At 42.4% G+C, this 22,205-nt stretch overlaps 1 protein-coding gene and 1 pseudogene across 1 annotated transcript; one reads left to right on the top strand and one right to left on the bottom strand.

Moving 5' to 3' along the window:
• Nucleotides 1-6,656: 6,656 nt before the first annotated feature.
• Nucleotides 6,657-22,205, top strand: part of LOC119522214 — a 71,490-nt pseudogene continuing 55,941 nt past the window's right edge.
• Nucleotides 9,180-11,373, bottom strand: LOC119523633 (melanoma-associated antigen E2-like). Its single transcript, XM_037822435.1, has one exon. It carries the CDS (start codon nucleotides 11,204-11,206, stop codon nucleotides 10,355-10,357), a length of 852 nt encoding a protein of 283 aa, XP_037678363.1. The 5' UTR covers nucleotides 11,207-11,373; the 3' UTR covers nucleotides 9,180-10,354.

The following is a 22,205-nucleotide window of genomic DNA, read 5'->3' as shown; positions in this document are numbered from 1 at the left end:
GAAAAAGGCCCAGCCCAGGGGAGCAGACTGTCACTCGTGGATGGACACACAGTGGCCCAAAACCCAACGGATGGTTCTCGGGGAAGCCAATGTTCCCCCAAGCCCCGTTTTACTGACAACTTCAGGGCTTACAGAGAGGGATAGACTGACAGAGGCCCCTGGGAGATTTTTGGGTTATGATTTAAAAGTTGGATAGTGGGACTACCCCTCACAGGCCCTCGTTTGAACACATCTTGTCACAGCCACACATTGACCATGTCTATCTCTTCCCCACTTCCAAGTCAGAGAGAAAGAGGAGCTTCTGTCACTGTGGTCTTAGCCGCTCTGATATCATAACCTCCCCAGAGGAGAGACTGAACTGGGCGAGTGAGGCTGTTCAGCTGTGCTGAGGAGAAAGAGGGGGAGGCAGCTCCTGTGTGTGGCCCAATGGACCCTCCCTGCCCACGCACCACTGGCCAGCAGCTCCCTCCAGATCTGTCTGGCCCTGGTTTACATGTCTGGTCATGGGGTCTCCAGAACATCCTTTCCAAGAAAGGTTCTGCTCTGTGTCCAAAAGAAGCAGGGCTGCCCACCAGGTGGAGGAGAGACCAAGAACCTGGTGGAGATTAGTATGGAGGAGGGTGGCCCTCCTCAGAGAGAGAAGTAACAGCCAGGGTGTCATCTGCCCCCTTCTCAGACCCTTTCTTTTGTATCCACCTGAGGAGGTAACCTGGAAAAAATATATATATATGTGTGTGTGTGAGTACACACATACACCTGAAAACCAGCTCTCTAACTGCTGTGGGGGTGGGCAGTAGTGTGTGTCTGGCTTTTTCAAACTAATATCACAGTAATAGACAGGGTTCTTTTCTCCATCCCCTTCCCTTCCCCGTCTCCTCCTCCTCCTCCTATTATCTCAATATCTCTCTGTGTCTCTGTATCTCTGTCTCTGTCTCTGTCTCACTGTCCTTTCTTTGTTCTTTTCTTCCTATGTTGACAGCCACAGCCCTCTCTGAGTTATCCACTTGGAACCTCATTCCACCCCACTCACACTCCTCCCACTCCCCACCCAAACACCTCTATTCAGCGAAGTCCTGCAAGTCTCCTCCTTCCTGTTGTCATCATTTTCCTGGTCTCCTTTAAAAGTCTCCTTACTCTGAACCCTGATTCGAAACTCCCCCCACCCCAAACGTCCCTGACAGCTTTACCAAAGGAACCCTTATAAAACCTTTCAGCCCTTTCCAAGCAGTAGCCAAGTTCTGTAATATCTTATCATCTTTCAGTGCTCATTGTTTCTATTCCAGTTCTGACCACAGTCACCATTTTCAGCTGCTCTACTTTCAAATCTTCTTCAGTAGAGCCATGCAACCTTTTCCTGCAGGCCAGAGGGAAAGGCACCGGGTCCCTTCAGGAAAGTAAATGGGGGAAGCCTCTCTCAATTACCATGTCTCCTGACACCCCCGGGTGTGAGCATAACCTCCCCATGTTGTATTTCTATAGCTCTAAGGCCCAGTGGAGAGAGCAGTGTCAGGGACAATAGTAGGTGCTCTTACTGCTGCCTGGCAGTCCTACTAGACAGAACACTTGACATGATCATCATAAGAAGTGGCATCCACTCATATCATGGTCAGTAACCCAAAATCTGATTTGGGGGATGTCACTTCCTCACTCTGGGTACACTAGATTCCATACCTCTGCACTGACAGGGGCCTTTTAGACCTCTGCAATTTAGTATCATGCTCCCCCTATTGTTTTTCAGCAAAGTAATCCTGGAAAAATATTTCTGCAAATCACTTCCACTACTGCAGAAAGAAGTTCTAATTATAAAGAAAATCTGTATAGATAGGGAGGTTGTTTTTCTTCTTTCTTCTTTTCTTCTTTCTTATGTTATTATTCTTCTTCGTCTTCTTATTTCTTCTTATATGCTTATTCGGGTCGGCATGCTGAGTAGTATATTGATGAGTGAGGATAGGAGGTGGCTTCGCTTCTCTCTTCTCTCTTCTTTTCTTCTTCTTTTCTCTTTTTCTATTTCTCTTCTGCTGATTTTTCTTCTTCTTCTTCTTCTTCTTCTTCTTCTTCTTCTTTTCTTCTTCTTTTCTTCTTCCTTTTCTTCTTCTTCTTCTTCTTTCTCTTCTCTTCCTCTGTTATTGGCACGGGTCCCCTCCCATCACTTAGGTGAGAATTTTTGCTACCATGGCTTGGTTTACAAATTCTGTAGAGTCCCTTGTAGAAGAGGCTACTCCCTTCTCTGTTCCTACTGTCCCTGCCCTAATTCTCAACCCACTCACCATTTACCTGGTCTACATTAAAAGCCAAGGAAGCTGGATTCTCATCCTAGTTCTTCCCAAAAGGGGCTGTGTGGCGCTGGGAAAGTTGCTTCCACTCTCTGGGCTTTATCTTTTTGTCTGTAAGAGGAGCAGTTTGAGCAGCCTGGTCTCCAGGCTGGAGGTAGTTTGGGGTCATAGAGAGGACCCTGGTCTGGTCATCAGCAGCCCTGAACTCCAGTCACAGCTCTGCCACTAACCCAGCATGTGATTTGGGTACAGCCCCCACTCTGAGCCTCAGTTTCCCATCTGAGCAGCCCTGACTGACAATTGAGAAGTCTTAGACCCCTGTAAATGAGGGCCTTTGTCCCCTAACCGATCTGTGTCTTTCCAAAACCCATACTCTGAGATCCAGAGTGGCTGGAACCTTTTCTTATCCTCTGGATTACTTCTGGGAGCTGTCTCTAATGAAAGCCTTTTCCTTTGTGTTTGATGCCTCCACCTTCCTCTGCCTTGGACCCCGGGGGCCTGTATTTATGGGCTTTTAATCACTAAAGAATATCAATTAGTGTAATTAGAGTATTCTCATCTTTAATCTTGCCCCTCTCCCTGTGCTGTCCCCCTCCTATGTCAGGTTCTCTCTTATTTTAACTTAGCTAGCAGAGCTCTTTGCTGCATCACTATAGCAACCAGCAGCTAGGGCCAATTAAGCCATGACTGAGTCAGTAGACACCTAAGCTGATTATCAAGTCCAGAATATTGGATGGAAGAGAGAGGCTGACAGGAAGGAAAACAAGGCAGTTCTTAACTGGAGAGAAGTGGGCAGTTGAATAGCTGAGTGCTGCAAACCACCCCCCACCTTGCCTTCATGGGAGTCATGGGCTTGGGTGTCCACACCATGACATGTACCCTCAACCACCTGTCCAGAGAGAGGGAATTTGGGTCTGGATTTTAAAATAAAATTCCGAGTAACAGACAGTCTATTACTGAGACCTCCCGGGGTTCTAATCAGGTGGGGCCTTTCCTTATCCTCTGGATTACTCTTTGGAAAAAACCTTTTCCTTCCTGTTTAAAGTTCCCTTTTCCCAGTCAAGCCCCATGCTACCCTGGCCTGTGTTTAAGGGCTTTTAATCACAAAAGGCTATCTCTTAGTGTAATTAGGATATTCAAACTACAATTCTTCCCCCTGCCCCAAGAGACTGAGAACCCCTCTTCCGGCCCCTCTTTAATTTTATTTAGTGAGGAAAGCTCTTGGCAAGTTAACCATAGCAACCAGACATCAGGCAGATTAGGCCATTGAGAATTTGGACACTGACACTCAAAGCTGATTATGGGTCTGGAAACTCAGAGCAGAACTACTAGAATGAAGACAAAGTGGCTCTTAGCTGGAGAGAAGGGGCAGCTGAACTCCTCATGGCTCCAGTCAAACCCCCACCCTCTCCCTACCCCTGACTTCATCTTTGTCACCTCTGCCCATCAGAGGAGGAAAGGAAGAAGATGGGGGCCAGGGGATGCCCCCAATTAGGATGAAAGCCTGGGTTTGGACACCAAAGCTTGTGCCCTCAGGATAATCCCCACCATGTCCCCAAACTCACCTCTATGAACATGCCCTGCCTATTGGATAGCCCCAGTTCCTGAATCGTTACCTGGCACATAGTAGATTCTCCTAGCGCTTGCTGCTCTGCAATCTCACCAGAGAGAGCATTACTAAACAGAGCAAGCACTCTGAGACCCTCCTGGAATGTGAGCAACCAAAGGTTTCCTAACCCAGGTGATTCTTCTGGGAAACTACTCTAATTAGAAGCCCATGCCATCTGGTTTAGGGCTCCCCCTGTTCATAGTCTGGCTCCTCTGCCTTCTCTGGATGCTGGTAGTACTGGTTGGTTGGCGGGGGTTGGGTGAGGGTGTTGGGCTCCTTATCACCAAAGGCCCTAAATGTATGTATTAGGTTATTCTCACCTGTAAGAAATTCCTCCTCCCCTCTGCATTCACAGGCTCCCACTCATTTTCACTGAGAGAGCTGAGCTCCTGGCCACATCACCATAGCAACCGGAAGCCAAAAAGAGGAGGGTAAGTCAGTCATTTAACACCAACCCTTACTGAGAGTCTGGAGAAGAGGGTCTGCCCGGGGAGGGGGGGGGTGGAGATACATTAACTCTCAGCTGGAGAGAGACTGACAGCTAGACTCCCCAGCGCTCTAACACAGCCCACTACCCCATCCTCTACCCCTGTACCTCCAGGTAAGGAGTAGTAGAAAGAGCAGGACTTGCTCTCTGTCGGGTCAAGACCTGTGTTTGGACACTGGAACATGTATCCTTAGCCCCACCGCTGGCAGGAGCCCCAGACACTAGATCCACCCTCTCCCCACCCCACCCCACGCACCCACCTTGTTTCCAAACAAATTTGTGGGAGTGTACATACCCTCCACTTGTGCGTTCCCATGGCTGCATATCATGCTCCTAGAACAGTGTCATGGGGTGGCCCATGACAAGCCATGTGCTCTCAGAAGGGCAGCTCGAGACAGGTGACTCAGAACTTAACCTTGAGCTCCCAACTCTCTCTCTAACCCTGTCTCCTTAGAAGGGAAGTCATCCTCAATAACTGGGAAATCCTGAATGTTACGTAAGGCAGGTATTTCCTCATAGGACACTGAGGCCTGTTTAGGGAGACCATCCATGAGCCCCCAGAAAAGGTGCCTTGTGTTTGGGTGTCTGCAAAGAATATATTATTGATGTAGCTAAACCTCACTAATTCATGAATACCTGGGATTAATATTTACCTAAAGCATTTACAAAAGAAAACAAAAGACTAGTAATTCTAAGAACACAGTATTCATTCTAACTCAACTACCAAGATGTCGACAAGAGGCAGTCTTAATAACACTGATACAGACTAGGGGGCAACTGACCTGGGTTATGGTTCTGACATCATCAGACAGTAGATGTGTGACTCTGAGCTTTTCTTTCAATTTCTTGAACATTGAAAGAAGTAGTCTAGAAAGAAGTCTAGAAAGAGATGTCAAGTAACTTGCCCAAGGTCACACAGCTAGTGACAGATTCAGCATTGGAATCCACCTCTGTCCAGATTCAGAGCTTTTAACCACTCTGATATACTGTCCTTCCTTATTATGTCCTGTGGGAACTAAAACAAAAGCTTCTTTCTGACTTTCTTTGCAACTAGCCTCAAACCATGCCTACAGAGAGCGCCTTAAGCCATTGTTGAATATTCATTAAGGGGGCAGAGAAACCCTGTTCAGTGAGAAATCTCACTGTCTGAAGATCCCCACTAGGAAGGGAGGGGGAGACTGTGAGGTCCTTTTCTGAACATGAAGGGTGCTTTAGGGTTGGTCTGGATTGTCAGTATCAGAGGATTTAGGGGCACCAATCCTGGGACTGGGGGAATTACCTTTGAAGTCCACATTTGCCAATCCAGCTCAGCTTTTCCTTGGATTGCATGCTTATTTGGGAATGGCTTTAGTGTGTGTACAGAAGCTGATGGCTATAAACGGCAGGTAAAAGGCCCCTCTAACCTGATGGGATTGAATCATGTCCCCCACAAAATGGCATGTTCAGGTCCCAATCCCTGGTCCTGTGGGTATATACCCATTGTAAATAAGATACCTTCAAGATGTTACTTCAGTTAGGGTGTGGCCCAACTGAATCAGGTTGGGCTTTAATCCGGATTTCTAGAGTCCTTTATAAGCATAGTGATAGTCAGATAGAGAGAGAAACCACGGGGAGCAGCCAGAAGCTGGAAGTCAACGGAACTCAGAGGAGAAAGGAGGTGCCGCCATGTGCATTACCTTGTGACGGAAAAGCTTAGGAACTCCAAAAATTGCTGGCCAGCCAGGAGATACCAACCCCCACGAGAAGCAAGCTTTCTAGCCCATGAATCCCTGAGCCAATAAATTCCTGTTTTTAAGCCAACCCATTGTATGGTATTTGTTTTAGCAGCTAGGAAACAAAAACACAAAACACCACCCATCTGCTCTGAAAGAGGGCAGCCCTGGGCCTCAGGAACTGAACGTGCATGTGTTCTCAAGGTTCTCTCACCAGGAAGGATCCCCATCATAGGTCAAAAGGGATTCTGCATGGCACTGGATGTAGAGGCTGATGAAGTATATTTATACCCATATCTAACCAACACCCATTTTACATATAAGCCCTAACTTGGTCAAAACTTTGATACTTGATGGGTATTGATGGCCCACAGAGTCTGTAAAAGAACTCAGACCTTTGTTTTCCAGATGAATTCACTCAGAAAACAGAGACATTTGATTCAGTGTTCAAAAGGCTTAATGATGGTTGTACACAGGAGCAATTTGCACAGCATCCTCTTTAAATCTTGCTTACCAGACACCCACTTCCACCCTCAAATGTTTCTCCCACAGGGTGCTAATTCTATGTTGAAGCCTGAAGGAAGGAGCATACCCAGGCCTCTCTTGGTCTGCACAGGAATGGCTGTAGCCAGAGAGACCACATCCTCTCCTTCATTATGGGTATGTGCCCCACAAGCCTCAGCCTTTTCACTTCTGGGAAACTTTATCTGTGACACAGGGACTATTTCCCCCTTATGTTCTTGCATCCCAAGCTCCCTTGGACAAGGCAAGAACTCTGTCAGGTCATCATTCTTTCAGGATTGCAGACAACATTGCCTAACACAGCAGATAAGGCTAGAGGCTTGTGGAAGAGAGCAGATTGGGAAGCCTCTCAGAGCGGGGAAGGGAGATTGGACAGTAATGCATATTCTACACCTAGACAGCGCTCATGTGACGGAACAGGGAAAAGCCTAGAGAAATTTTGCCTCACTTTCATCCTCCATCTGCGAGCTTTCTTCTTACCCCTCCAATCCTAGCCACAGAGTGCTTCTTTGTTATCTCCTGAAAGTCAACAAATTCGAGTGGGGACATAGAAAAGCCTCGAAGGAGGCCTGTGATGCAATGCACTGGAAACAGTGTGGACAATAGCAGAAGGCAACCTTGGACTCCAGTCCCAGCTCTCATTGACAGGCTGTGTCACTTTGGGCATATTACTGAAGGCACGGTTTGCTGTAGTGTCAAATGGGACCATGAAGATGCTTCTTGGAGAACTGGTGGGAAGATTAGAGATAAAGCAGGTGAAGAACCCAGAACACTGCCTAGCACATATTTAGCACTAAAAAATTGGCAGCTTTGATTATTATTGATCCAGACCCTATGCCGTCCCCTTGGCAGATTTCTCTCTCCTGGTGCCCCCAGAAGAACTGGTGTGCTCGAGCACCCAGAAACCCACCCATCTCAAAACATCAGGGCAAGAAAAGTTTAGCACCTTAATCTACTTGCCTTCCTCCCCAACTCTTCCCCATCCCCCACCCCGCGAGCACGTACAGGTTAAGGGTTCAAGAAGGCTGAAGGATGAGAGGCTCGCGGTTTGGCCCGCAGGCAGGACCCTACTCCAAGGTCCTAGATTTTTAGTAAATGGTTGTATACTCTCCCGCTTCAAAACCCTACCCCACCCCACCCCCATCTCATTTTCCAGAACTCCCTTCAACTCAGCCTCTTTAGTCATTCATTTTCTCGTCACCGGAAATCCTGCCTTAGCATTCAGTTCTCGGAATGCTGCTTTGGGGTAGAACTCTGAGACACAAGTGGGGGCTCTGTCTCCCTAGCAACCGCGTAGTGCGCCTGCGCAGTGGCCTTTCCAAGCAGGCAACTTAGGCTTGTGCACAGCGGCGTGACTTAGGGGACCAAAGGGTAACTTTTTCCCCGCCCTTTACCCCGGCGAGACGGTTGTGTCTTTCTCTTCTTGAGCAAAAATATGTGAACAAAGTCTTCCAATTCTTCCACACGTGATAGGAGGTGGCGGTTGGAGGTAGCCCCTGGTTATGAAATGGATGAAGAGGGCAGAAAGCTTGCAGGTGCCTGGAGGTAAGGAAACATCCAGTTCACTTGTATGCAGCGCTTCTCGCCGCCCCCTCCCCCCAATCATAGGTGAATTTTGATATAATACCCATCTCTGTGACACGCTTCCCTCTCAGGCATTGCTACCTTCCGGTTTTCTAGGGAAGGCTTGGGGAAGTCGTGAGTCAGGTTAGAAACTGCGAGAGGAATTAGGATAGAGAGTCAAAATAGGATTACTTACCTTAATAGTTTTGTCAATGAAATAACCTGAGCTGGCAGAGGCAGGATCCCGTGTAAAGTTTCTCAGGTGGACTGTGCCCTCTGACCCAACATCCAAGACAACGGAGAGCCATTGTTGATTATCAAGGACCACTCTGAGGATGTGGGCCCTTGGCTCATCTCCCACTTCCCTCTTGAACTCAACTTACCACAGGTTCATGTTTCTCACTTCCCTCTTGAACTCAACCTTCAGTCTTTCTGAGCTACTTTCAAATTCCCCAAAGCTGTTTTATGTCCAGCCCCCGTCTCAAACAGTCCCGTCCTCTCTCTCTTCAACCACAAATCTCACAATAAGTATCACTAAAGCATACTTTATCCCCAGCCCTACATACCACCTCATCCTACCCACCATCACTGCTGACCACTCTCCCACCCATCCCCTGCTTGACACCACAGCCTCTTCCCCAACCCTCCTTGGACCTCATCACTTTCTCCACCGCTCCCACCCTGTGCCTAAAGTTTAGTTAGGAGTTATTCCTATGGACTCCCAAAGCATCTGAGCTTACCTCTATTATACCACTTGCCACAGCATAATAAAATTTCTGGTTTACTTTCATGGTGTGTGGCTGGGTCTTCTTCATCCTTATGTTCCCAGCTCATAGTGTGCTCAGAGCATAGCAGGCACTTAATACATGTTTGTTGAATAAATGAGTGCATAAGCACTATGTCTAATTCATTATGCTTTTAGTTTTCACTAAACTCCAGAACAGGAAAGCAAATACAGGTAAATGTCAGTATTTTATTTTACACAACAGTAGACACAAAGGGAGGACAACTAGAGGTCAGTGGTTTTGTGTTTATTTGTTTCTGCTGTGTGTATTGTTATTTAACTCCTGTAGGCAGGCCATTTTACTGATTAATTCAAGCTGCCAAGAAACAGTTTGACACATATGTCAAGAACAAACTGAATTAACTCATTTGCCCTCCACCACATCATAGAACAAAATGTAAATATTACCAATACATTTTATGCAGCCATCTTAACTTTTATACTGAAACAAGACAGAGATGATTTCATTTATAAACACTGATCATGAACCTAATCCAGCCATATATTAAAAGGAAGGAAATATTATTAGAACTGGAACAAATAGCAAGCACAACATATACTCCGTAACCCACCGCTGCCCAACTTCTGAATTGGGGGCCCAGTGCCCATTTCCCTGGGGCCCTTTTTACTAATGCAACCCAAATGAAGAGATATATCTTCCTCTTCAGAGGTACTTCACACGGTACCAAAGAAGAGCATGGCAGTTGCCTCACATGTGGCTCTGGCCTCCTCATCTTCAACAGCCTCCCTATATTGCTCTGGCCAGTCCTGTGGTCGCTTTCTGTAAAGCCTGGCCATATACTCCAAGGCTTTCATTTTGGTGGTTTCAAGGTGAGCTCGAGGACCCCACAGAAGCTCATATTCAACTGGATTAGAATAGGACAGTGGCCTGCATTCCAGGTAACGCTGTCTCATAAGCTTACAGGTGATGGCATGCTTTCTCCCTACATCTACTCCAAATCTCCGAAGTAAGTTCCAGATGTTGGCTTCTTTGACATGGTTGCCCATCAGAAAGATTAAACCCAGGACTGGCATCACATATTCTTGAGTGGGTCTGCCCAGGCTCTCTAGCATCATTTGCTCTTCTTCTGATTCTGGTTGTTGGATGAGAAGGTAGATGTGCTCACTGGTATCAACCTCAATCAGACAAAACCCATAGAATAGGTCAAGGATTAGAGTAGCTCGACTGAGGATATTCGAGAACACGTCCTCAAATTCTTTGCCAGCGTAAGCCAATAGCTCATCCTGATGTATAGGGAGCAGCTCCTCGGTGACATTAATGGCCAACTGGACCAAATCATTTGCCTTATCATTCATAATATCCTCTGACCAGAACTCTAAGCCAGCAGCCTGGCTTCTTTCTTTGGCCCTGTCAGCCTCCAGGGCCTTGTTATATTCCTCTGGTCAGCTCCAGGGTTCTTCATCATGGGCCTCTGCCACAAACTTCAGGGCTTCCATCTTTGTGATTTCCCTGTGGGCTCTAGAGCCCCATAAGAACTCAAATTCGAGGGGATTAGTGCCATACACTGGCCAGTACTCCAAGAACTGCATGCACACGAAGTCAGTAGTGAGGAGGTTCCTTGTGTTCACCAAGAGGTTGTTGATCCTCTGGGGATCATCCAACACACCAATCTTTAGCAGCAGGTCCCAAATGGAGGCCTCTCTTGCCCGGTTGCCATTCAGGAGGATGTGGCCCAGGACAAGGGCCAAGAGACCTGCCTTGGGCATGTCCAAGGACTCTGCCTTCAGGTGGATGGTCTGAGGACCCTGTTTGCTGTTCAGATTGTAGGTGTGGGCCTGGGGATCAAGAACCCTAAGATTCAATCCAAACACTCGATCCAGGTGAGCAGAGGCTCGTCTGAGGATCTCAGGGAACTGATCTGAGTATTCTCTGAGGAACTCCAGCATCTCTGTCTGCTGGATGGACCCCGCGATTTGGCTTTTCATTTGCATGAAATTCACCAAAGCAATCGACCTGTCTTCCAGAGGGTCGTGGACCTTGAGCGCCCCCAAACGTCGGGACTGCTCGTCGATCAGGACATCGAGGTTGTTTGGGCCCCGAGCGGCCTGAAAAGGACTGGCACCCTGAAGTTCGATTGGGACCTGGGGGTCGCTGGGTCCCTGGGGGGTGTCGAGGAGTACCATAAAGGTGGGGGACCCAGAGGCGTTAGGAGCCTGCATTTCACCCCGGCAGTCCCTGTAATCTGCAGTGGTCTCTGCACTGCAGTGGTGCTCATTCTTGCTTACAGGAGACATGGTTCCAAGAGAAAGGAGCGGAAACTGGAGGTCGGCGATCAGTGGCAGAGAGAACGATAAGCGTGTCTATACCTCTGCACAAAGCTGAAGCCGGAGACCTAGCAGCTGGGCGGATCTGGAGTGAGAGCTGGTGAGAAGACTGATCTTCCAACTCGAGCGCCAGCAGGGCAAAGTCCGCAAGCGTCAGAGTACTCAGCTTTGCCGCAGCCTACGCAGGCGCAGTCGAGCTGTGCGACGGAGGTGACCCCGCCCCGCCCCCAGGCCCCCACACCAACCCACAACCACTGCCAGGCAGGCGAGCTTGGTTGACGTAGTTGCTGCTGAAGTCGAAGTTGTCAGAGAAAAGAATTCAATAAAGAGGGTTAACAAACAGGGATAAAGCAAAGGGGTCAAGGCATGGGAGTGTCAAATGAGGCTCCATTTGAAGTTTTTCTGTGGGGTATAAAGCGCTATGCTAATAAGCAGTAGAAGATTCGGAGAGGAGGAGGAGAAAAGGATGAGGAGGATGCTAATGATGAAAATTATGTTACTAATCCATTAATTCATCCACCTACTCAACAGATATTTCTTGAGCACTTGCCACATGCTAGGCACGGTGCTGGGTACTAGGGCTACATCACAGGACAAACATAATGTTGGTCCCTTTCCGTGTGGCGCTTACAGCCTGGGACCAGTTGAGATAATGATACTTGCTCCGGTCCCTGCTTTCAAATTTTGGGTGTATATACCAAGAAGAAGCATTCTAAAGTCATACGGTAATTTTATGTTTAACTTTCCAAAAACCACAGTGGCTGCACGGCTTCACAATCCCACCAACCACCAACCATGTATAGGAGTTACAATTCTTCAGCATCTTCACCAACACTTATTTTCTGTTTTTTTTTTTTTTTTTTTTTTTTTTAAGTAATAGCCAATCCAGTGGATGTGAAGTGGTATCTCATTGTGGTTCTGATTTACATCTCCTTAATGGCTAATTATGTTTAGCATCTTTAATGTCCTTACTGACCATGGAGACATGTCTATTCAAGTACTTGGCCCATTTTTTTTTTTTATTAAGAAGTCATGGGTTTACAGAACAATCATGCATCAAGCACAGGATTCCCACACACCACCCTATTACCAACACCTTGCATTGGTGTGGACAATGAGTTACAATTGATGACAGCACATTTTTAAATTGTACTATTAACTATAGTCCATGGTTAAACTTAGTGTTCACTGTTTGTGTAGTGTATTTACATGGATTTTCTTTTAATTTTATTCTAATATTTCCTGTTTTAACCACATTTAGATATATATTTCAGTGCTGCTAATTACATTCCCAATGTTGTGCTACCATCATCAGCATCCATAAACAAAATATTTCCATCATTCCAAATAGATATCTTATACATTTTAAGCCTTAACTTCCCATTCCCTATACCCACCCACTCCCTTGGTATACTATATTCTAGATTCTGATTCGATGAGTTTGGTTATTCCCTTGGTAACCTATATTCTAGATTCTAACTTCAAATCAGTGAGATCCTACAGTTCTTGTCCTTCTGTGTCTGGCTTATTTCACTCACCATGATGTCTTTAAGTTTCATCCATGTTGTCACATGCATCGTGACTTTGTTTCTTCTTACAGCTGCATAACATCCCATTGTATGTATATACCACATGTTTTTTACCCAGTCATTGGTTGATGGACACTTGGGTTGCTTCCATCTTTTGGCAGTTGTGAATAATGCTGATATGAACGTTGATGTGCGAATATCTGTCCGAGTCCATGCTTTCAATTCTTTTTGGGTTGCTGAGTCAAATGGTAACTCTATACTTAAGCTTTCTGAGGAACTGCCAAACTGTCTTCCACAGAGGCTGCATCATTTTACATTACCACCAGCAATGAATGAGTGTTCCTATTTCTCCACATCCTCTCCAACGTTTGTTATTTTCTGTTTCTTTTTTTTTTAATGGCAGCCATTCTAATGAGTGTGACATGGTATCTCATTGTGATTTTGATTTGCATTTTCCTGATGGCTACTGATGTTGAGCATCTCTTCGTGTGCTTTCTGGCCCTTCGTATATCTTCTTTGGAGATATGTCTATTCAAGTCTTTGGCCCATTTTTAAATTGGATTGTTTGTCCTTTTGTTGTTAAGTTGAAGGATTTCTTTGTATATTCTAGATATTAAAACCTTATCAGATATGTGGTTTCCAAATATTTTCCCTCATTATGTAGGTTGTCATTTTACTTTAATGATAAAGTGCTTTGTTGCAGGATAATATCTCTACTGATGAATCTGAAAATGAAGACGCTGATACCTTCTCTCTATGTAAACATCAGATAGCTGAGGAGCCTTGCTACTCTCATATACCACCTGATGCTTCCTGTTCTGATGCTGAAGAACCAGTTATTCCTTCTGATATAGAAGCATATTTAACAGAACTTTTACCTGAAAATTCTCAAGTACAATTTTCAAATGATAGAAAGTGGAATGGCCTCACTATAATAACTGGGACAGATGATTCATTTCCCTTGAGTCCTATTTTGAAACATGGCACTGAGGGAAAGGCTGAACAGGCCCAAGCAGAAAAGGAAGAGGTAAAAGACATGATATGATGCAATGGTTGGACTAATTATAGAATAAAACAATAAAACTATACTAATAAGTTATAAATAGTAAAAGTAATCTCTTCTAATTTTTAGTTTTTATATAAGTAAATGGTGTGTTATATCACTCTTACAGAAGTCATAGCTTAATTAGTAGAAATATTTTCAGTAAAGTTTTGCAGACATTCAAGGTTAAGTTTGAATCTCTGATAATGCTGTGAAAACCCTCCTTTGATCTTCATTCACTCGTGGTTCACCACATGTAGTTCACCACCTGTGGTTCAACACCTGTGGCTCAAATATAAAAATAGAGTATGACTTAATTGAATGTACCCTGAATCAAAGGCTCTATAAATAGTTAGCAACTTAGACTTGGAGGGAGCTCTCTGATCTCATGTCCAGCTGGGTCTGGAGGAGCAGGGGCTCCCAGGCTTGGTAATATATCAATTTATTTTTACATTGTAAACTTGTTCCTTTAAGCTTATGTGTAACTTTAGTAAATACGTATTGAATTTGAATTCTTGCCTTGAGTGCTCTTTACTTTTAAACTATTGTCTGTCCCTATACTCTTATATGACTGGGAGGTTAATTGATGAAGCCCAAACAGACTGAATCACGACCTGATAAGGCTCAGGCCTTTTCTAACAGAGATCACAGGTTTGAGGTGTAAAGAGACAAACCTGTGACAGCTTTGAGGCACAAAAGTTTAAAAATTTTGATGAGGTCCCATTTATCTATTTTTCTCTTGTTGCCTGTGCTTTGGTTGTAAAGACTAAGAAACCGTTGCCTAACGCAAAGTCCTGAAGCTTCTTCCCTGTGTTTTCTCTAGGAGTTTGATAGTTCTGACTCTTATATTTAGTTTTTTTTTATTATTATTATTATCTACTTTGAGTTGATTATTGTATGTGGAGTGAGGTAAGGGTCCTCCTCCTCCTCTTCCTCCTTCTTCTTCTTTGTTTTATTTTATTTTGTTTTATTTTATCATTTTATTTTATTTATTTTATTTTAATTTAATTTAATTTAATTTAATTTAATTTAATTTTCAAATGGAGATCCAGTTTTCCAAGTACAATTTGTTGAAGATACTATTCTTTCCCCACTGAGTGGTCTTGGCCCCTTTGTCAAAAAGCAGTTGACCATAAATGTGAGGGTTGATTTTTGAGCTCTCAATTCTATTCCATCGGTCTATATGTCTGTCCCTGTGCCAGCACCAAGCTATTTTGATTACTGTGGCTTTGTAATAAGTTTTAAGATGGTGAAGTGTGAGTCCTCCAATTTTTTTTTTTTTTTTCCAAGATGGCTTTAGCTCTTCAGGGCCCTTTACCCTTCCATTTAAATTTGATTATTGGCTTTTTCGTTTCTGCAAGGAAGGTTATTGGAATTTTGATTGGGATTGCATTGAATCTTTAAATTGCTTTTTGGTCAATCGCTATCTTAATGATATTTAGTCTTCCAACCCATAAACACAGCATGTCCTTCCATTTATTTAGGTCTTCTTTGATTTCTTTTAACGATGTGTTGTAATTTTCTGTGTATAAGTCCTTTACATGCTTGGTTAGATTTATTCCTAGACATTTCATTTTTTTAGTTGCTATTGTGAATGGAATTTTTTCCTTGATTTATTCTTCTGATTGTTCATTGCTTGTGTACAGAAACAATACTGATTTGGGGATGTTGATCGTGTACCCTACCACTTTGCTGAATTTGTCCATTAGTTCTAGGGGCTTTGTTGTGGATTTTTCACCTTCTTTTCTGAAAATATTTTTACTGGGTATAAAATTCTGGGCAGACTAATTTTCTTTCAGTACTTTAAAAATGTTGATGCACTATTTTTTGCATTGTTTCCAATGAGAAATCTACTATCCTTCTTATATTTATCCCTCTGTATGTAACATGTGTTTTTACTCTAGATGCTTCTGATGTATTCTCCTCTTCATTTGTTTTGAACAAGTTCATTGTGATATGACTTAGTTTAGTTTTCTTCATGTCTCTTGTGCTTAGAGTTCATTAAGCTTCTTGGATCTATTTTCATGAACTTTGGAGAACTTTTAGCCACTATCCTTCAAATATTTTTCCTTCCTTACCCCACTTCTCCCCTCCTTCTGGGACTCTAATTATATGTTTATTAGGCCTCTCAAAGTTGTCCCTCAGCTTACTGATGCTTCATACCTTGGACAAATTTTCTTTATACATTTTATTTCAGATAGTTCTTTTACTAAGTCTTCAAGTTCACCTATCTATTCTTCTGAAATTTTCATATGCTCTTAATCCCATCCAGTGTATTTTTCATCTTGGCACTGTAGATTTCATTTCTGTGAGTCTCAATTTGATCCTTGACTGTAATCTTATTTATTCAACTTAAATTTTTGAACATATAGACTACAGTTTAAATAAATGTTAAATCCCCTTGTCTGTTTTATTTTAAAATTCATTTTTATTGAAATATATCCATATACCATGCAATCATCCATTTTGTGCAATCAACTGTTCACCGTACCATCATATAGCTGTGCATTCATCACCCCAACTTATTTTTTTATTGAGATTTTTAATTTTATCTCAATAAAAAGATCCAAAGTGTGCAATCAATTGCCCATGGTACCATCATACAGCTGTGCTTACATCACCACAATTAATTTTCTTTCAAATTTAGATCATTTTCATTACTCCAGAAAAGAAATAAAGACAAAAAAAAAGGAAACTCAAATCCTCCCATACCCCTAACCAACCCCCCTCCATTATTTTTTTTTCTTTTTTTTTCTTTTTCTTTTTTTATTTTTTTATCTTCATTTTATTGACATATATTCACATACCACGCAGTCATACAAAACAAATCGTACTTTCGATTGTTCACAGTACCATTACATAGTTGTACATTCATCACATAAATCAATCCCTGACACCTTCATTAGCACACACACAAAAATAATAAGAATAATAATTAAAGTGAAAAAGAGCAATTGAAGTAAAAAAGAACACTGGGTACCTTTGTCTGTTTGTTTGTTTGTTTCCTTCCCCTATTTTTCTACTCATCCATCCATAAACTAGACAAAGTGGAGTGTGGTCCTTATGGTTTTCCCAATCCCATTGTCACTCCTCATAAGCTACATTTTTATACAATTGTGTTCGAGATTCATGGGTTCTGGGTTGTAGTTTGATAGTTTCAGGTATCCACCACCAGCTACCCCAATTCTTTAGAACCTAAAAAGGGTTGTCTAAAGTGTGCGTAAGAGTGCCCACCAGAGTGACCTCTCGGCTCCTTTTGGAATCTCTCTGCTACTGAAGCTTATTTCATTTCCTTTCACATCCCCCTTTTGGTCAGGAAGATGTTCTCCATCCCATGATGCCAGGTCTACATTCCTCCCCAGGAGTCATATTCCACGTTGCCAGGGAGATTCACTCCCCTGGGTGTCTGACCCACGTAGGGGGGAGGGCAGTGATTTCACCTTTCAAGTTGGCTTAGCTAGAGAGAGAGGGCCACATCTGAGCAACAAAGAGGCATTCGGGAGGAGGCTCTTAGGCACAATTATAGGGAGGCCTAGCCTCTCCTTTGCAGCAACCGTCTTCCCAAGGGTAAAACCTACGGTAGAGGGCTCAACCCATCAAACCACCGGTTCCCTATGCCTGTGGTCATGTTAGCAACCATTGAGGTGGGGTAGGCCAATACACCTGCATTCTCCACAGGCTCCTCAAGGGGGCACTACATATTTTTTTCCTGGTTTTTTTTGTTTGTTTGTTTTTTTTAACCTGTTCGTCCTTTTTAAATCAACTGTATGGAAAAAAAAAATTACAAACAAAACAAAACAAAAAAAACAAAAAAAAAAACCAAAAAAGAAAAACATACAATAAAAGAACATTTCAAAGAGACCATAACAAGGGAGTAAGAAAAAGACAACTAACCTAAGATAACTGCTTTACTTCCAGCCTGTTCCTACTTTACCCGAAGGAAGTTACGTAATATAGCAACATTTCTGTGAACTTGCTCCTGCTATATCCATCAGAAATTAACAGACCATAGTCATTCCTGGGCATCCCCAGAACGTTAAATAGCATATCTGTTCTTCTTGGATTACTGTTCTCCCTCCCTTAATTGCTCTCTATTGCTAGTTCCCCTACATTCTACATTATAAACCATTCGTTTTACATTTATCAAAGTTCACATTAGTGGTAGCATGTAATATTTCTCTTTCTGTGCCTGGCTTATTTCGCTCAGCATTATGTCTTCAAGGTTCATCCATGTTGTCATATGTTTCACAAGGTCGTTCCTTCTTACTGCCGCGTAGTATTCCATCGTGTGTATATACCACATTTTATTTATCCACTCATCTGTTGAAGGACATTTGGGTTGTTTCCATCTCTTGGCAATTGTGAATAATGCTGCTATGAACATTGGCGTGCAGATATCTGTTCGTGTCACTGCTTCCGATCTTCCGGGTATATACCGAGAAGTGCAATCGCTGGATCAAATGGTAACTCTATATCTAGTTTTCTAAGGAACTGCCAGACCGACTTCCAGAGTGGCTGAACCATTATACAGTCCCACCAACAATGAATAAGAGTTCCAGTTTCTCCACATCCCCTCCAGCATTTGTAGTTTCCTGTTTGTTTAATGGCAGCCACTCTAATAGGTGTGAGATGGTATCTCATTGTGGTCTTAATTTGCATCTCTCTAATAGCTAGTGAAGCTGAACATTTTTTCATGTGTTTCTTGGCCATTTGTATTTCCTCTTCAGAGAACTGTCTTTTCATATCTTTTGCCCATTTTATAATTGGGCTGTCTGTACTATTGTCATTGAGTTGTAGGATTTCTTTATATATGCAAGATATCAGTCTTTTGTCAGATACATGGTTTCCAAAAATTTTTTCCCATTGAGTTGGCTGCCTCTTCACCTTTTTGAGAAATTCCTTTGAGGTGCAGAAACTTCTAAGCTTGAGGAGTTCCCATTTATCTATTTTTTCTTTTGTTGCTTGTGCTTTGGGTGTAAAGTCTAGGAAGTGGCCGCCTAATACAAGGTCTTGAAGATGTTTTCCTGCATTATCTTCTAGGAGTTTTATGGTACTTTCTTTTATATTGAAATCTTTCATCCATTTTGAGTTAATTTTTGTGTAGGGTGTGAGGTAGGGGTCCTCTTTCATTCTTTTGGATATGGATAGCCAACTCTCCCATCCACATTTGTTGAATAGACCATTATGACTCACTTCAGTGACTTTGGGGGCCTTATCAAAGATCAGTTGGCCATAGATCTGAGGGTCTATCTCTGAATTCTCAATTCGATTCCATTGATCTATATGTCTATCTTTGTGCCAGTACCATGCTGTTTTGACAACTGTGGCTTTATAATAAGCTTCAAAGTCAGGGAGTGTAAGTCCTCCCACTTCGTTTTTCTTTTTAAGAGTGTCTTTAGCAATTCGAGGAATCTTTCCTTTCCAAATAAATTTGATAACTAGCTTTTCCAAGTCTGCAAAGTAGGTGTTGGAATTTTGATTGGGATTGCATTGAATCTGTAGATGAGTTTGGGTAGAATTGACATCTTAATGACATTTAGCCTTCCTATCCATGAACATGGAATATTTTTCCATCTTTTAAGGTCCCCTTCTATTTCTTTTAGTAGAGTTACATAGTTTTCTTTGTATAGGTCTTTTACATCTTTGGTTAAGTTTATTCCTAGGTACTTGATTTTTTTAGTTGCTATTGAAAATGGTATCTTTTTCTTGAGTATCTCTTCAGTTTGTTCATTTCTAGCATATAGAAACATTACTGACTTATGTGCATTAATCTTGTATCCCGCTACTTTGCTAAATTTGTTTATTAGCTCTAGTAGCTGTATCATCGATTTCTCAGGGTTTTCCAGATATAAGATCATATCATCTGCAAACAATGACAGTTTTACTTCTTCTTTTCCAATTTGGATGCCTTTTATTTCTTTGTCTTGCTGGATTGCCCTGGCTAGCACTTGCAGCACAATGTTGAATAACAGTGGTGACAGCGGGCATCCTTGTCTTGTTCCTGATCTTAGAGGGAAGGCTTTCAGTCTCTCACCATTGAGTACTATGCTGGCTGTGGGTTTTTCATATATGCTCTTTATCATGTTGAGGAAGTTTCCTTCAATTCCTACCTTTTGAAGTGTTTTTATCAAAAACGGATGTTGGATTTTGTCAAATGCTTTTTCAGCATCTATTGAGATGATCATTTGATTTTTCCCTTTTGAATTTTTAATGTGTTGTAATACGTTGATTGATTTTCTTATGCTGAACCATCCTTGCATGCCTGGAATGAACCCCACTTGGTCATGGTGTATGATTTTTTTAATGTGTCTTTGGATTCGATTTGCAAGTATTTGTTGAGGATTTTTGCATCTATATTCATTAGGGAGATTGGCCTGTAGTTTTCCTTTTTTGTAGCATCTTTGCCTGGTTTTGGTATTAGATTGATGTTAGCTTCATAAAATGAGTTAGGTAGTGTTCCATTTTCTTCAATGTTTTGAAAGAGTTTGAGTAAGACTGGTGTCAGTTCTTTCTGGAAAGTTTGGTAGAATTCCCCTGTGAAGCCATCTGGCCCTGGGCATTTATTTGTGGGAAGATTTTTGATGACTGATTGGATCTCTTGGCTTGTGATGGGTTGATTGAGGTCTTCTGTTTCTTCTCTGGTCAGTCTAGGTTGTTCATATGTTTCTAGGAAATTGTCCATTTCCTCTACATTATCCAGTTTGTTGCCATACAGTTGTTCATAGTATCCTCTTATAATTTTTTTAATTTCTTCAGGATCTGCAGTTGTGTCACCTTTTTCATTCATTATTTTGTTTATATGGGTCTTCTCTCTTTTTGATTTTGTCAGTCTAGCTAGGGGCTTGTCAATCTTGTTGATCTTCTCAAAGAACCAACTTTTGGTGATATTTATCCTCTCTATTGTTTTTTTGTTCTCTATGTCATTTATTTCTGCTTTAATCCTTGTTATTTCTTTTCTTCTACTTGGTTTAGGATTGGTTTGCTGTTCATTTTCTAGCTTCTTCAGTTGATCCATTAGTTCTTTGATTTTGGCTCTTTCTTCCTTTTTAATATATGCGTTTAGTGCTATAAATTTCCCCCTTAGCACTGCTTTTGCTGCATCCCATAGGTTTTGGTATGTTGTGTTCTCATTTTCATTCGTCTGTATATATTTAGCAATTTCTCTTGCTTTTTCTTCTTTAACCCTCTGATTGTTTAGGAGGGTGTTGTTTAACCTCCAGATATTTGTGAATTTTCTAAGTCTCTGATGGTTATTGACTTCTAATTGTATTCCATTGTGGTCAGAGAATGTGCTTTGAATAATTACAATCCTTTTAAATTTACTGAGGCTTCTTTTATGTCCCAGCATATGATCTATTCTGGAGAAAGTTCCGTGAGCACTAGAAAAGTATGTGTATCCTGGTGATTTGGGATGTAATGTTCTGTATATATCCGTTAAATCTAATTCATTTATCAGATTGTTTAGGTTTTCAATTTCCTTATTGGTCCTCTGTCTGGTTGATCTATCTATAGGAGAGAGTGATGTGTTGAAGTCTCCCACAATTATTGTGGAAACATCAGTTGCTTCCTTTAGTTTTGCCAGTGTTTGTCTCATGTATTTTGTGGCACCTTGATTGGGTGCATAGACATTTATGGTTGTTATTTCTTCTTGTTGAATTGCCCCTTTTACTAATATGTAGTGGCCTTCTTTGTCTCTCAAAACATCCCTGCATTTGAAGTCTATTTTATCTGAGATTAATATTGCTACACCTGCTTTCTTTTGGCTGTAGCTTGCATGAAATATTTTTTTCCATCCTTTCACTTTCAATTTCTTTGTGTCCCTGTGTCTAAGATGAGTCTCTTGTATGCAGCATATTGATGGTTTATTTTTTTTGATCCATTCTGCAAATCTATGCCTTTTAATTGGTGAGTTTAATCCATTTACATTCAATGTTATAACCGTGAAGGCATTTCTTGAATCAGCCATCTTATCCTTTGGTTTATGTTTGTCATATTTTTCCCCTCTGTCTATTAATATCCTTTATTGTACCCATACCGAATCTCTTTAGTACTGAACCTTTCTCCAGGTCTCTCCATCCTTTCTTTGTTTCTCTGTCTGTAGGGCTCCCTTTAGTATCTCCAGTAGGGCAGGTCTCTTGTTAGCAAATTCTCCCAGCATTTGTTTGTCTGTGAAAAATTTAAGCTCTCCCTCAAATTTGAAGGAGAGCTTTGCTGGATAAAGTATTCTTGGTTGGAAATTTTTCTCACTCAGAATTTTAAATATATCGTGCCACTGCCTTCTTGCCTCCATGGTGGCTGCTGAGTAGTCACTACTTAGTCTTATGCTGTTTCCTTTGTATGTGGTGAATTGCTTTTTCTCTTGCTGCTTTCAGAACTTGCTCCTTCTCTTCCGTGTTTG

This window comes from Choloepus didactylus, chromosome X (assembly GCF_015220235.1).
Source record: "Choloepus didactylus isolate mChoDid1 chromosome X, mChoDid1.pri, whole genome shotgun sequence".
In the NCBI taxonomy this organism is placed as follows: Eukaryota; Metazoa; Chordata; class Mammalia; order Pilosa; family Megalonychidae; genus Choloepus; species Choloepus didactylus.
Note: the sequence above shows the minus strand (reverse complement) of the source record. Positions and strands in the feature narration are given on the sequence as shown.

What these genes read in the sequence shown, in the direction of transcription:
- LOC119523633 (XM_037822435.1), bottom strand. Translation starts at nt 11,206, where the DNA reads ATGTCTCCTGTAAGCAAGAATGAGCACCACTGCAGTGCAGAGACCACT.